The 14,632-nt window shown below is 40.5% G+C and overlaps 1 protein-coding gene across 3 annotated transcripts in view; it reads left to right on the top strand.

Annotated features, from left to right (window-relative positions):
* Positions 1-14,632, top strand: part of LOC147015903 (adhesion G protein-coupled receptor A3-like) — a 220,366-nt gene that overhangs the window by 83,189 nt on the left and 122,545 nt on the right. For all 3 annotated transcript variants that reach the window (XM_085848508.1, XM_085848507.1, XM_085848509.1), the window contains exon 3: positions 3,407-3,478. In XM_085848508.1, coding sequence (XP_085704634.1) covers positions 3,407-3,478 — 72 coding nt within the window. The remainder of the gene's footprint in view (positions 1-3,406; positions 3,479-14,632) is intronic.

The following is a 14,632-nucleotide window of genomic DNA, read 5'->3' as shown; positions in this document are numbered from 1 at the left end:
TTTTGAGAGTTTGCGGCTGTATCTATCTTTTTCATCCCCTATGTCCAACCTTTCCCTCATTCTTCCCTACGGCCACGTCCCTTATATCTCCAAGTCTCCCTCTATTTCTTTCCTCAACCCTGCTGCTCATGTGTTCCCCATTCACCCTCCACTCTCTTTCTACCATTGTATTCTTTCTGTTCCGTTCTAATCTGTTCTGTGTTCTAACTTCTTCACGAGCCTCGACACTGCACGCAAAAAACTGTTATTGATCAGAACGAGCATTGCTGCTCACGTGTGCATTTGGCTCCCATATTGTAATTATTTACAGTTAGGGAGCGTCTCTATAAAATGTTCGATGAATTCTGAAGTTAAACAAAGGTGAGATGGAGAGTCATGGTAGAGCCATTGTTTGCACTGATTACACCAGAAAGGTTATGCTAAATGCCTCCAAACAGTGTTCTTTCAGAACAGACATAGTCAGTCCTCAGCAAATGGATGACCAAGTTAAAATGTCATGGGAAGTCATATAGCATTGTTGCTTAACCTTGCCATAGCACTGCAGAAACACCTTAATGTTCTGAAGCAGGGCAGATGAACACAAAAACCTGTGCCATGTTCAGTGCACAGTTCACGCCCCATGGTCGGCGGCACCCTCCATGACACGCGATTTCATGAGCCCACATATGGCCTCCATTGGTTGTTTCATAGCAGAGGAAAGTTGTGAATTGAGTGAGCACATGATTACATAAACATGTGAGCCTATTGCAGAGTTGTGAGGATGCAAAAGACGACAGTCATTGGACTGATTATTTATGCATGGACATGAATGCCAAAATGTATAGTTCTATATTTACATTCAAGGGATTAAAGAAAGAGCTAAGATTTAAACCTCATCCCTTTTTCTCCCATACTTTCACTTTTTATTTCCTCGACCACCAATCCCCTCGCCCCTTTTGAGATGGACCCGATAGAGTATGTATATATACACATTCATATAAATAATTTTGACACCACCCATGCTTCTCGAGCCGAAACTGCTGCGTAAAGCAACCAAGAAGGCTGACACAAAATAAGCGCTTTGCTGTATCAAAGCCTTCCCAGAGTTCCTCCACAGCTATAAACACATTCACAAATGGTACACACATTAATTTATTTATATAACCCCAGCAACCTGGGTTTAGTTGATTAAGTGAGAGCTGATTGGCTATTCCCTCCATTCACAGGTGAGAGATGTGGGTGAGTCTTTATATATATATATATATATATATATATATATATATATATATATATATATATATATATATATATATATATATATATATATATATATATATATATATATATATATCTTCTTCTTCATCTTTCGGCTGCTCCCTTTCGGGGTCGCCACAGCGAATCATCCGCATGATCCGCATAGTGATTTGGCACATGTTTTACACCGGATTCCCTTCCTGACGCAACCCTGGTCGCCTCTTACGACACAGGGATATGGTACACCTATTTTAACCGGGGTATACACCGGCCCAGTACACTGGTACTCATTTCGCTGACCTCGGAAGGATGACAGGCTGAGTCAACCCCCTGGTGTATTAATTCAGTGGCCCAACGGGGCTTGAACTCGGGACCTTTTGGATCCCAAGCCACTGCCCTAACCACTGCGCCAACACCAGCATATATATATATATATATATATATATATATATATATATATATTCATATATATATATATATATATATATATATATATATATATATATATATATATATATATATATATATATATATATATATTCATCTGTGCAGAAATATGACCATATACTTGAACTGGGATGTAATTCCACATCATTATGTACAACATGTACTATGACAGGGTACTTGCTTAAGTATACAGACCCAGGACTGTAGGCCTACGCCTTAACATATGTACTGAATTGTAACTCACTGCAAAAGGGAGACCACCACACATGCCACAATTTGATTTATTCACAAGGATGTTTGTTCCTTTTTATCTGTATAGCAAATGTCACGTGATGAATGAACAGTGATGGTTTTGCATATACCAGGAACTTGCTCAACACCTGATGTTTTCAGGGCCACCTTTTCCTTCTCTCACTATGCTGTGCCGGTACCCTCAGCAAATGCCCAATTCCTGCTCTGGTTGAGTGTTGCTTCTGCAGCACTCAGCGAGGGATTAGCAAGCCTGTATGAGGTTAATTCTCAGCTATGGAAACGTTTATGACTTACAGTGGGTTGTGATATCGCGAATTAGCGTTTGAGGTGTTTCCCTATGACCAGGAAATGTCACAGCTTATGGCACATACTCAGTAAGTGCACACTCCAAACGTAGGTTATAGCACATGCTGCTCCGTAAGTGCACACCTCAAACCAAACCTGTGCCACATGCTCGGTAAATGCACACCAGACACCCATCTGTGATTTCTCGGGGAGTTATTGCCATCATGATGCTGGTAGAAATATGTTGTGGGTAAGCCTTTACACCAGCCTGATGAAAGTACCTAAAGGCTCACACCTGAAACCCCATACCACTTATTTGATTTATTCATAATGATGAACTGGTATTGATCATTCTAATTACTGTAGAAACTCAAGAAGTGAGACTTGATTGAAACTTCATTACACCAAACGTGAAGTTATTCCTCATGCTTGGTTATGTCGATGTTTTTTTCTCTCTTAAAGTTAACAAAACCATCATAGTGCATAAGGCGGATTGTACTTTCAAACGAGCAATTATAAGAAGGTGTAAGAATACCTTTCTGAAAACAGTCATAGTTAATTGGTAGATAATGATACCCAGGCACCTGTGTGGTTTCAGCTGAGTTCATAGAAAATTGGTGTCCGGAGTGGAGCCCGACTTTACCTTCTCCCAGGCCATTTTCTCTTTGCTGCCATAGTGGAGTTGAGGGAGATGAAAAACAGATGTGCTGAACTTTTTGGGAATACAATAAATGGCTGTGTGTATCAGAATATGGGGGAAAGACAGGAAATTACACTTTTAGTATTTTCCAGAGCTGAAATAACACTGCCGTACTCAGTCGTTGACCACTTTGGCGGCTTGGCAAGTCTTCGTGCTGAGGACAATCAAATCCGGAAAAAATAAATGGTGCGATAGTGTGTGACTGCCGGCAATACTGTAAGAGACAATGAAGTAGTGACACCATAGCAGTGCTTGTCATCAGGTGATATGCTACCATGGGTTAATACTACTATATGTGTACAAGAGGGTGTGTGACACTGTCGGATACCGTTGCATGATACTGTATTAGAGCATTGATTTAATTTTATGACATTCTAAAGTGTACCAATTGAAATAGTGCAATAGTGCAGTGAAGCAGAAGAGTTTGTATAAAACTTTTTGACCTTTGACCTTTACAGTGTATGTATGCTATAATGTTTTGTTTTGCAGAATCCTCAGCAGCAATCACATCTCAAGACTTCGGAATGCTTCATTCTACAGTCTCAGTTCCCTGCAACGATTGTGAGTACGTCACAAATCACACGTCGGATTCAAAGTTTAAAAATATTGAATATGAAATCATAGCCACTTCATCACGCTCTGCAATGATTGTAACCAATGGTTTATCTTGAGTTTGTCAATAGAGTAATAAAGAATGGAGCCTGAGCAGCTAAACTAGGTGTTATCTCTATAGAAATTCCTTTCTGTTGTTGTACAAGTGAAAGCAAGGATTCCTGTGATTGTCTCTCTCAAAATGTTTCGTCGGATCTGCTTATATCCTTCAAATGGCCAGCTCCTTTTTAAAACTTTTTTTCCCCTGCAGTGATCATGTTTGCACATATATCACGTACAGGAGAAGCTGTTGGAGAGTGTAGTGTACATTTGCGTCAGGACAATTCAGCGACAATTGAGAAAGCAACACAGCATACGTGATTCAAAACTGGGCTCACATGATCACGAGCTATGTGCTCAGTTGAGAATGTCAAACAGGGTTGCCGTTAGACCAATCGGGTGCTACGTGTTTATTCCGTTTCATAATGTTTAACGAGTAGGATTATGTACTTTGTGTTACCTTCTCTTTCCGTTAACATAGCAGGCAGCAACTTTGGGAACAAGGTGACCTAGATGGAAGAGAAGTTAAAGTTGATGGTGCTTTCAAAAACGAGCCACAGTTGGCTTTCCCAACTGTAGAAAAGCAGTCGTGGAGTCGGTGTTGTAGAGAAAGGAGCCTTTTGTCTTTGCATCACAGCTGTGTCTTACTGGGAGGCCGAAAAAGGTTTCCTTAACTCCCTCCCCTGACTGTATAACGTGATTGTGTGCCCCTGCTCATGAGGCCATCACTGTCTCACCTGCAATAATTCAAGGAACACGTCAAGCTCATTGGCCCATCTGCGTCAACTGGTCGTTTCTTCCTGCCTCTGGTCCAGTATTCTTCACTGCCCTTACTTCATCATCTGTCTCTATTTCCTCCTAGTGATCTGCTCTTCTTAAATTCCTTTTTTGAGCGAATGCATACAGGACAGGGATTCAATTAAAATTTTGTCCCGTTGGTTGCATCATTATGGTAGCGTTGCTGCAATACCGATACAGTGCCCCTGCTCATTATGGTAAGAATTTTGCCAGGTTCCTGCACACAGTATCATAGTGCTTTCAAAAGGTATCGTGGGTTTATTTTTTTTTTAACATCTATCAGTGAATTATAGCAAACGGGACACCAGGTTGGCAACTTGTAGTTAGATTGAGAATCATACCCAGACTAGACAACTTAAAGTGAGCATACAACCTCTGAGCTATTCTGTCAACCAATCTTGCTCTGAACTTTTATTGTTACTTTTGATGTTGCTTCTGTTTCCGCATTTGGCAATGCTAACAGAATACCTAACCCACCACCTCATCTGAGCGGTCTTTTTGCAAGTTTGATCTCCATTAGACACAAATTCAACTAAAAACTAGAGAGTTTGTAGAACACCTTACTCTGTGCAGTCTTAAGAAAAAAAAAACAGGCATGGGCAGGGTCTGTGAGCAGCAAATTTTATTGGTCCAGATGATGTAAAATGCTGTAACATTTTATCCAAGTAGTACTGTTAAACTAAAGGTATTTGAAAGTGCCAATAATGCGATTTGTATTCTACTGCAGTGTTTAAGCATCTAATTAAATTGAAATAAAATAAATATTTTAAAGGTTGCAGAAAACAAACAATTCTAGAAGTTTACCGCCGTTGATGCAGTGTCTATCACACCACCTTATTTAACACATTACATTCGTTATTTGTGCTTGTTGTTTGTGTGCTTTATGACCTCGAAAAATAGTAAGTTTCCGGTTTGAATAATTTTCAATTTTGTTCGACTGCCAGACAGGCAGACAAAGTATACCAATTATCTCACTTCTCTCTGTGCATACGTGCGATCGGAATGAATTTAGAGCCAAATTACGGTGAAACTACAGGTTTGTTTTCCAATTCGTGTTTAAAATATAACATTCATATGAAGTTAAGTTGTTCCTTGATCAAAAACTGTCATTTATAGGCAGACAGACAGACTAATTACTTAACTCAACTTTTGCTGCATTGGTGCCAAAGCCACAAAAAAGCAGGTGCATTGTAGAGCATAACATTATTTGTGAAGAGTATTAATCTGGCTGTCTCATCTGATTATAAATGATTTCCTGGAATATTTTTAACTTGATCGTAGATCTCTTGATACATTACCATTGTGGTAAAACCCTGCAAACTGACTTAGTAAATTGGTACACGTACGAGGGGCGTTCAAAATGTTCTATATGAACGAGATACTCACAACAGTCGAAGACAGGCCAACGTATTTTATTTGTCAACAAAGGAGCAAGTATACATTTTTTTTCTTGCTAATTATGCATATTATGTTGAAAAATAAGAAGAAAATGGTGATTATTAAGGGCAAACCTCTATTAGTCTAACGATATGCTCAACTCAGCCCAAAGGCCTATTTTTTGTGAAAGATATTAAGCAACCGTTAATGTCCATAACTAAGTGGAGCAACTGTATTTGCAACATATGGATTGAAGTTACTTTGAAATACCGTTGCTCAAGATGGCACTGCATTGATTAATTTATTAATTTACCTGAAATTTAACCTGAAACAAAAAGAAAAAGAAATATATACATTGGAGAAATACTGCACTTCAAATATTATGTGCAGTACATGTTCCCAAGGTGGGGACATGAACATCTGGTGTTAAGTTACAAGATGGTTTGCAGTTGCAGTTGCAGTACTGATGACAGTCCTGATATAAATTGTTCATGCTTGTTTATGTTGAGCCATTTGCCAAAAAAGACATTAAATTGATATGACGGTTGAGTGATTACAAATCTTTGCATTATGGGAACAATGGGCTCAAAGATTCCTCTTTCTGTGTCTAAAGGTGTGCTGATTATATATGACAAGACCATTTGGAACAGTTGTTTCCTGTCCTCTACATTCACTTAAGGACCCCACTTTTTTGGGTGACCATCGCATCTTGGGTACTCAACAAGTTTGGCACTTAAGGATGTGATGAGATGCGGGGCATACTGAGTCTCCGACGTGGCCTTGTCCGACAAGGAAATCTTGGAGGTCATTAGTGCTTGAATCATGTTCGGAGCTTCGAAGTCTGTCTGCGGAGGATTTTTTTCCTTCTTGTTAATGAACACAAGTTGTCGGAAACTAACTTTAAAACGTATCAAACTCCTCTTTGTGTTTCATGATAATCATTCACGATACGGCTGGGATTCTTTGAGACTTCTGCCTCACACTCTTCTGTTCCACAGAAGACAAAAACAAAAATGCAGTCATTGCTGCCAAGAATTTCGTTTTTCTTCTTGTTCTGCACTGAACCGCATTATTGTCTCCTGATTGGCTAAAGCCATTGTTTATCTACAGTGGTTGAAGACTATCGTGCGAGATTCAAGGACCTCTCATAGGTTTGTCTCTTGTCATGCTTCGGGTTTTGAATTCCCGTTAAGTAAAGTCAGACGATGTCATGGTTAAATGGTTAATGTTAAATGACAACTGTACATTAATTTTTGGCAAGTACAGTGCAATATGAATGCAGAATGTAAACCAGATTCTAGATCTGTCTAACTGTCAAGAGGTTACTGATTGAAATGCATTTTTTTTAGGGGAGGGGGGGGGGGGTTCATTTGACACACTGATATATGTATATTTATATATATATATATATATATATATATATATATATATATGTATATATATATATATATGTATATATATATATATATATATATATATATGTATATATATATATGTATATATATATATGTATATGTATATATATATATATATATATATATATATATATATATATATATATATATATATATATATATATATATATATATATATATATATATATATATATATGTGCTATGCTATGACCTGAAATCATTTCCTCGAGGAGTCAGTGAAGCAGCAGCAAAACAGTCAACCATTTAAACTTTTGGAACAAGCGCGCATGTGTGTGCTTGAGCTGCCCAAGGGGGCGTACTGGTATATGCAGGGAAGGGGGCCGACAGGGGTTGGATTAATGGATTATTCATGTCTGCATGGAAATCCAGGTGGGATTAATAAAATCCATTCCCGCCATGTGTCGCCCAGGGAATGTCAGACTTCGATTTCCGTTGGTGTGTGTGTGTGTGTGTGTGTGTGTGTGTGTGTGTGTGTGTGTGTGTGTGTGTGTGTGTGTGTGTGTGTGTGTGTGTGTGTGTGTGTGTGTGTTTTGGTGTAGAGATACCTTACATTCTCAAGGAGTTTCCAGCCATTTCCTGTTTTTTTTTGTTTAAGATTTGTTTTTTTGCAGTGATATCAGTAAAAGTGAAATTATTTCACTTCATTGTACTGGGTTAACTCGCAGTCATGGGAAGGCTAATGCAAGCATTATATTAAAAGTAAAAAAGGAAAATTTAGACCCAAGTGGAGACCATTTGGATAGTCATGCCGCTATTCTTATACCCCTATCAATTGAGTTAACTTCTATGAACTAGTAACCTTTTTTTTTACCATTAACGTAGTGTACTAAATCACTAACATTACTTATTGTAGTTACTTTAGCAGGGTACCAGCACATTGTGCAACTATTTTCGAAAAATATCCACTGTTTGTTCATAACAAGAGAAGCTATTGCTCAAAGTATCCTTTCGGTGAGCTTTGCTTGTTGAGAAAAATAAATGAGTAAATATAAATGCAGATAAGGTTAGCCGGCTTTACATCTCCATCATCATCATCATCATCATCATCATCATCATCATCATCATCATCATCATCATCATCATCTTGTTTGCAGTCTATGGCTGCTGGTTGCTTCACTGCTGGGAGTGCAGCTGTGCCGCTGATGAAGTGCCCCCTGTTTCCAGTAAGCTGGTACTCATTTTGCTGACTTCGGAAGGATGACAGGCTGAGTGAACCCACCTGGTGTTGTCTAACGGCACAACAGGGGCTCAAACTCAAGACCCTAAGATATTAAGACAGCCACCCTAACCGTTAAGCCAACACCAGCTTTATGTCTCCATCCATAGGATGTTATGATCCTTTAAAAGTTACTCTTTGAAATAAATTTTAATGAGGAAAATTAGAGAAAGTGTATATTTCATTATTTTGTGCGATTCACTTATCAAAATTAATCTCAAACACGATGAATCTTACCGAGGTGCTTGAATTCCCTGCTGACATCCCATCGCAATGGCAGCCTTCAGGCCCCGACCTGCTACAATGACAACAAATGACAAATCGACAACACTTTGCACACCCGATGGACGACGACGGTAAAGAGAGGCTGCAGGGAAACTACGGATGATGGGATAGGTTTCCTGAAGTCAGGGAAGGGGTATGCAAATACACGTGGTCTGTTTTGAATAATCAAAGTGCATGATCTCTTCAAAGAACTGTTTTATTTTTTTTACAAGGGCCTTGGCCAGGTTCCAGTGTCATTCAGAGGCGCGCATCACCTAGCATGGGTTTACAAAAGGCAAATTGCAAACGTGTGTGTAGAACCGAGAAAACAAATGCTCTGTTGGCTTGAAATGGAAGATGAGCATATTTTAATATAGAGTCAGCAAAAAAGGCACCAGAGGCGAGAAACATAATACAAGCTTTTATGGCCACTCCAGCCTCGTTCCGATGACCGACAGATCATAGTAAAAAAATTTTTAATTAATATGTGCCATTTGTTCGATCGGCACTGCCAGAAGAATAAAAGCACGTGATGCACCGTATTTATGAAAACACAAGCGTACTTTCATGGGCGTCCAACTAAAAGCAAACTGAGGATGCATGGAATGCTGTGAGAATTATTCAAATTTCATCTGGACTTTATTTTACAACTGAGTTTGTTCACATAACCTCGATAGACACCCATCACCTTACTGTAGGGTCAATTGTCTGAATATTTCAACAAGTTTGTGTCCACATTGACCACTAACTACTACTACTACTACTACTACTACTACTACTACTACTACTACTACTACTACTACTACTACTACTACTTTATTATTGACCCCGATTATCTCTACCTTCCTGCACAGTCAGTCAGGGAAAGGTTTCAGCCCAAATCTTCCATAAACTGACTAGTCAGGCCTGATGCTTGACTGAAGGTGGTTTGGGCAGGAACTTTAAATTTGTTGAGGGTACCGGTGATAACTCGCCGACTCTTAACGAACAAGACCAGTGGGATCTTTAACGTCCACCTATTAATGTAATGCTAGCACACAGGACACCCGGCTTGACTTCCATCTGAAGGACAGTGCAGTTTGCGATGGAACACCCAGCCTGCGAAGCACCAATCTGACAGTTTACAGTCGGGTCGTGATCCGAACTCAGACCACACAGCTCTAAGGTAAGTGTTTGTACTCTTTCATGATCAATAATTGCAGAATATTTCACCTGTTCCACTTGGCGCCATCATGGTTCCTCAACACTTGCATCAAAGCAGAAAAAAAAACATGATTAAAGCCGCTGTCACACCTTGACGTTTTAGCCAGCATATGGCAATGTATCAAAATGTATGTAAAACGCTGGCGTACGCTGAACTATTGATGTTTTTTTTTAATTTTTGGGCGTATAATAACGTGTTGGACATATGCATAACGTATTAGTAACGTACACAGAACGTTTTAATCACATATAGATAACTTATACCAACCAATGCTGAGCGTGTTGTCGGCGTTCACAGCCTATGCCCAACGATAGTCTAACTTATGCATAGCGTGGCAGTGTATCGCCGACGATCACGTGGCGTAGGCTATTCATAGGCTGCGGCTCGACGATTCAAATCATAACCGCACTAGACATCAAAGTGTGAAGCCGCTGTCACACCTTGACGTTTTAGCCAGCGTATGCCGATGTATGAAAAATTTGCCGAACCAGGCTGGCACACGTCGAATACGTTATGGGGAAGTTTTGTATACGTTAAGAGCACGCTGGCATACGTCATTGGACGCCGAGTACGTCGAGAAATTTTCAGCATGTTGAAAATTTATCGACGTACTCGACGTATGACACACATTCCGCATATGCTGGCATAAGTTGTAGGCACGCTACGCAATCGTTGACACACATTGACACACGTTACTTGTACGTTACTCATAGGTTGAAACGCGTCAAGGTAATGGTTAGCGTACCCAAAACTTATTTCTAACCTATGAGTAACGTGTTGTAGGCACGCTACGCGATCGTTGACACACATCGACACGCGTTACTTGTACGTTACTCATAAGTTGAAACACGTCAAGGTAATGGTTAGCGTCAGTGTTCCAGACTCCCGGTTTTTTTTTCTTCGGTATGACGGTGTTCAGTGTACAGTGTGGTTAAGATTTAAATCGTTGAGCGGCAGCCTATTAATTATATTATATTATAACCGCACTAGAAATCGAAGTGTCAAAATCACCATCATACCGAAGGAAGGAAGAAAAAAAAATAAAATAAAAATAAAACCAGGGAGTCTGGAACACTGATGCTAACCATTACCTTGATGTGTTTTGACTTATTAGTAACTTACAAGTAACGTGTGTCGATGTGTGTCACTGATCGCGTAACGTGAGTACAACACGTAACTCATAGGTTAGAAATAAGTTTCGGGTACGCTAAACATTACCTCGACGTGTTTCGACTTATGAGTAACTCACAAGTAACGTGTGTCGACATGTGTCAACGATCACGTGATGTGCCTACAACTAATGCCCAGCGTTATGCGGAACGTGTGAGTCATACGCCAGCATACGTTGTAAAATTTCAAGCATGCAAAAATTTGAGGACAACCGAAAAGTACAACGTTTAAAGCCAGCTTACAACGACGTATGGCAGTGTTTTTCAGTGTCCTCTCAATGTTATCAAAACGTACCCATAACGTATTCGACGTGTACCAGCGTTTTAGACAAATTTTCCAATAATCGGCATAAGCTGGCTAAAACGTCAAGGTGTGACTGGGACTTTAGCGTCAGTGTTCCAGACTCCCTGTTTTTTTTTTTTTCTTCGGTATGACGGTGATGTTGACACTTCGCTTTCTAGTGTGGTTATAATATAATATAACTAAAAGGCTGCCGCTCAACGATTTAAATCATAACCGTCATACAGAAGAAAAAATAACATTCAAAAAAAACAAAAACAAAAAAAAACAGGGAGTCTGGAACACTGACGCTAACCATTACCTTGACGTGTTTCGACTTATTAGTAACTTACAAGTAACGTGTGTCGATGTGTGTCAACGATCGTATATCGTGCGTACAACTTATTCCCATTGCATGCGGAGCGTGTGTCATACGGCAAGTACGTCGTAAAATTTTCAACATGTTTAAAATTACAAGACGTACTCCATTTAATACGATGTATGATACCGTACTTTAGCGTTCTATTCACGTATACCAAACTTTACCCATACCGTATTCGACGTGCGCCAGCGTTTTAGATGCATTTTTCAGAGGTCGGCATACGCTGGCAAGATCGCCAAGGTGTGACTGCGATGTTGACACTTCCATTTCTGCGGCGGTTATGATTTGAATCGTTGTGCGGCAGCCTTTTAATAGGCTATGCCACGTGATCGTCGGCGATGCGTGCAACGCGCTATGCCGAAGTTAGACTATCATTGGGCATAGGTTGTGAAGGCCGACAACAGGTTCAGCATTCGTTGGTATAAGTTATCTATAAGACAACGAAACGTTCTGTAACCGTTACTAATACGTTATGCATAAGACCAAGTCGTTATGAATACGTCCGAATCTTTAAAAAAAAACATCAAAATTTCAACGTAAGCCAGCGTTTTACATACATTTTAATACGTTGCCATTGCTGGCTAAAACGTCAAGGTGTGACTGGGCCTTAACCATTACCTTGACGTGTTTCAACTTATGAGTAACGTACAAGTAACGCGTGTCGATGTGTGTCAACGATCACGTAACTTGCGTGCAACACGTTGCTCATAGGTTAGAAATACGTTTCGGGTACGCTAAACATTACCTCGACGTGTTTCGACTTATGAGTAACTTACAAGTAACGTGTGTCAACGATCGCGTAACGTGTCTACAACTTATGGCCAGCATTATGCGGAACGTGTGAGTCATACACTGGCATACGTCGGGAAATTTTAAACATGGAAAATGTATCTAACAGCTCGGCGAACTACGACGTTTGCCAGCATACTATGACATATGCCAGTGTTCTACGACGTATGCCAGTGTTCTACAACGTATGCCAGCGTGCTCTTAACGTATACAAAATTACCTCTAACGTATTCGACGTGTGCCGGCGTTTTAGCCCAATTTTGCACACGTCAGGCATACGTTGGCTAAATCCTCAAGGTGTGACAGGGCCTTAAGGTTACTGGTTATAAGCAGCACGGTGAAAAAAATTATGAATCTACATTCTGTTCGTGACTGCCTTTTTAACCAACAAAAGTCTCGGTCAAAATTGAATCACCCTGACAGTCTGATCTGATCGGATGTACCACATTCTGGTATAGTGTCATTGCTGCCAAAGCAGTTTCTTGTCACTGTTATACTGGGTGGTTTGCCATTGCCTTCCCCACAAGAGTTAGGGCAAGGATTTGTAATTTGGCCATCATGATGGCAATCGCTCACCAACTCTTCACAAATGACACCACAGGATCTTTAATGTCCACCTACTAATGATGGCAGACAGGACGCCCAGTTTCACATCCATCCGAAGGACGGCACACACATTGATGAATCACCCTGCCTGTGAAACATCAGGGTGACAGTTTATACCTGGGTCAAGATTTGAACCCAAGCAAGGCAGCTATCTTAGAGGCGAGTGTGCATACCTCTAGGCCATCCTGCCAGCCAGACCCTGACAGTAACGACAAGTGAAAGGCGACAGGTGGCTTCATGTTCTCCTAATGACAGCAAGCTCTGAGATGCCGCATGCCTCAAATCAGATTACTATTTAATGATATGGAAAAGTTCAAAAGATGGAGCAACCGGTACATTGTGGTGTCCACCGACGACAGCACAGTGGATTGTGAATTGCACAAGCAAAATTACCTTTGATGTTGTGCCTTTATTTATTTATTTTTCCTAAGGTAAGCCTCTGATGTAACCTACATACATCATGAAAACTTTATTTATTTATTTAAATTCCAAGTAAGGAAAGGGGGAGTTTAAAAATGGCTTTCACAGCATATTGCTCGTTTCATCCACCGGCCTTACATCAGTCGAGCATTTACAGTTCTCACTTGCCCAATTTTCTTGTTGAGGCTCCAATTACAGTTGCCGCCACCCAATTAACCTCATGCAATTAGAACACCCTGTTTGTAACCCCCGCTTTCCACAATGTTTCAAAACTTTTTCATTCCGCATTGAGAGTCCTTTCCTGCACTCCTTCTTGCTTCTTCATTTTATTGACCTTTTCCTTCTTGTTCTAACACTCATCCAAGCCCTCTCTCCTCCCACCCCCTCCCCACCACTGCCACTCCTCCATCGTCTACCCCTCTTTTCCTAATGCACTTTCCCCTTCTTCCTTGTCTTTCTGTCTTTGTTGCTGGCATTTTTTTTTTCTTTGCTGCCGTCGATAGTGCCATAACGGCTGGCCTTGTTTCACCACCCCCAGGAGGCAATAGTGGTAAGGGGGTGGATGTGGTGGGGTGGGGAGTAGAGAAAGGATTGGGCAGCTGTGAATTTGAACAGGCAAGGAGGATTTTTCAGGAAATGGAAGGAATAGAGGAATGGTGAGGAAGGTTGGACTTCATAAGCCCACTGGATTTCTTTTCATTTCTGGAAAACTTCTGTGCCAAGCAAACACTATTTGTCCTTGAGTTCTCATGGTCTTTCCTGAAGTTGTGTTTAAGTTTAGTCTGCTTGGGGCCCCAACTTGCCTTTGCGTACGGGTTTTGGTCAGGGGCCGGGTGGTCCACAGATGCACATCTGACCCTGGCCTGTTCGAATTCCCACAGCGACCCAGAATAGGTCAAGGAACCATGACTTGTGATTAGCTGAATTTGGCCTGAAGGGTTCGGCCTGTGTCCGGCCTCTGGAAGTAATGCATAATACCACTGACAGAGCTCTTCTCCTCAGTACAACAACAACAATAACAAAATGAACAATGACTTACATGGTGTTCTAATCACTGGTATTTTGTAATTAGTTATATCAAATAAGCCAAATTATGGGTACACTAAAATAGTTGCAAAGTTTT

Source organism: Eptatretus burgeri, chromosome 12, assembly GCF_056783735.1.
Source record: "Eptatretus burgeri isolate ZD-2024b chromosome 12, Ebu_testis_v1, whole genome shotgun sequence".
Lineage (NCBI taxonomy): Eukaryota > Metazoa > Chordata > Myxini > Myxiniformes > Myxinidae > Eptatretus > Eptatretus burgeri.
Note: the sequence above shows the minus strand (reverse complement) of the source record. Positions and strands in the feature narration are given on the sequence as shown.